The sequence below is a fragment of the Austrofundulus limnaeus genome, unplaced genomic scaffold (assembly GCF_001266775.1).
Source record: "Austrofundulus limnaeus strain Quisiro unplaced genomic scaffold, Austrofundulus_limnaeus-1.0 Scaffold69, whole genome shotgun sequence".
Lineage (NCBI taxonomy): Eukaryota > Metazoa > Chordata > Actinopteri > Cyprinodontiformes > Rivulidae > Austrofundulus > Austrofundulus limnaeus.
The window spans coordinates 1,125,457-1,126,515 of record NW_013952471.1 but is presented as its reverse complement, the minus strand read 5'-3'; the positions used below and the strand labels follow the sequence as shown (position 1 = coordinate 1,126,515).

Here is a 1,059-nt window from a genome sequence, read left to right as displayed (position 1 = left end):
GTGTGCAATGAATCTAAAATATATGAAAGTTTAATGTTTATCAGTACATTACAGAAAATGATGAACTTTATCACAATATGCTAATTTTTTGAGGACTGTATATATAATAATATTGTCTTATTTTAAGGAGCGTTTGAAGCAAAGCAAAATTACACAACCCTCTTTAGAACTCTGGACAGCATTTTGGATCAACTGAAGACTCAAGAATCAAATGAATTCAGATTTTTCCGATGTTTCTAGTTTTATTGTTAATGTTGTTCATGTGGAAAAAAGCTGTCCTGATATAACCTGATCCATAACAACACCAAGGTTCTTTAAATTAGAAGTGCAGGCTATCCAGAGGAAGTGAAAGGCAGCAAAGTTTGTTCCAGTGTAGGTTATCACTACTTTCCTAACATTTCAGAGGCCAAAGCCAGGCTGGATGACGTCACATACAGAAGAGCTCGTCATGTAATCGAGGAGATTGAAAGAACGGTCCAAGCTGCTGAAGCCCTGAAGAGAGGCTCCTACAAAGAGTTTGGTAAACTCATGGTGGAGAGCCACACCTCTCTGAGGTATAGATACAACAGTCCGATCTCTTGTGTTGAATCTATTGACTGAACATGGCAGGTGTGTGGTAACACAATGATCGTATGTTAGAGATCTGTATGAGGTGAGCTGCAGTGAGCTCGATGAGCTGGTTTCTGCAGCCATGGACGTTGAGGGGGTGTATGGCAGTCGGATGACAGGAGGTGGGTTTGGAGGATGCACTGTGACTCTGCTGCAGGCTCATGCTGTCCATAAAGTCATACTCCACATACAGGTAATCACTCAAACACCTGGCAGCCTCAGAATAACAGTGAGTTGTTGGTCTGTGACTGCCTTCACACAATAAACAAACTGCTTTTTATGCACATAGTTTGATTTTATTTTGTGCATAATATATTTAGGGACATAAGAAAAAAAAAGTCCTCCTTCTTTCAGTTCTACAGGTGCTGGTCATAAAATTAGAATCTCATGAAAAAGTAGATTTATTTCAGTAATTCCATTTAAAAAGTGAAACTTGTATATTATATTCAT

The 1,059-nt window shown here is 38.7% G+C and overlaps 1 protein-coding gene across 1 annotated transcript in view; it reads left to right on the top strand.

Annotated features, from left to right (window-relative positions):
• The window catches only part of galk1 (galactokinase 1), a gene marked incomplete at its 5' end in the record, with an annotated part of 25,610 nt that overhangs the window by 12,678 nt on the left and 11,873 nt on the right, over window positions 1–1,059 (top strand). Inside the window, 2 exon segments of the mRNA XM_014010454.1 lie at window positions 404–554; window positions 640–802. Of these exon segments, the coding sequence (XP_013865908.1) occupies window positions 404–554; window positions 640–802 (314 nt within the window).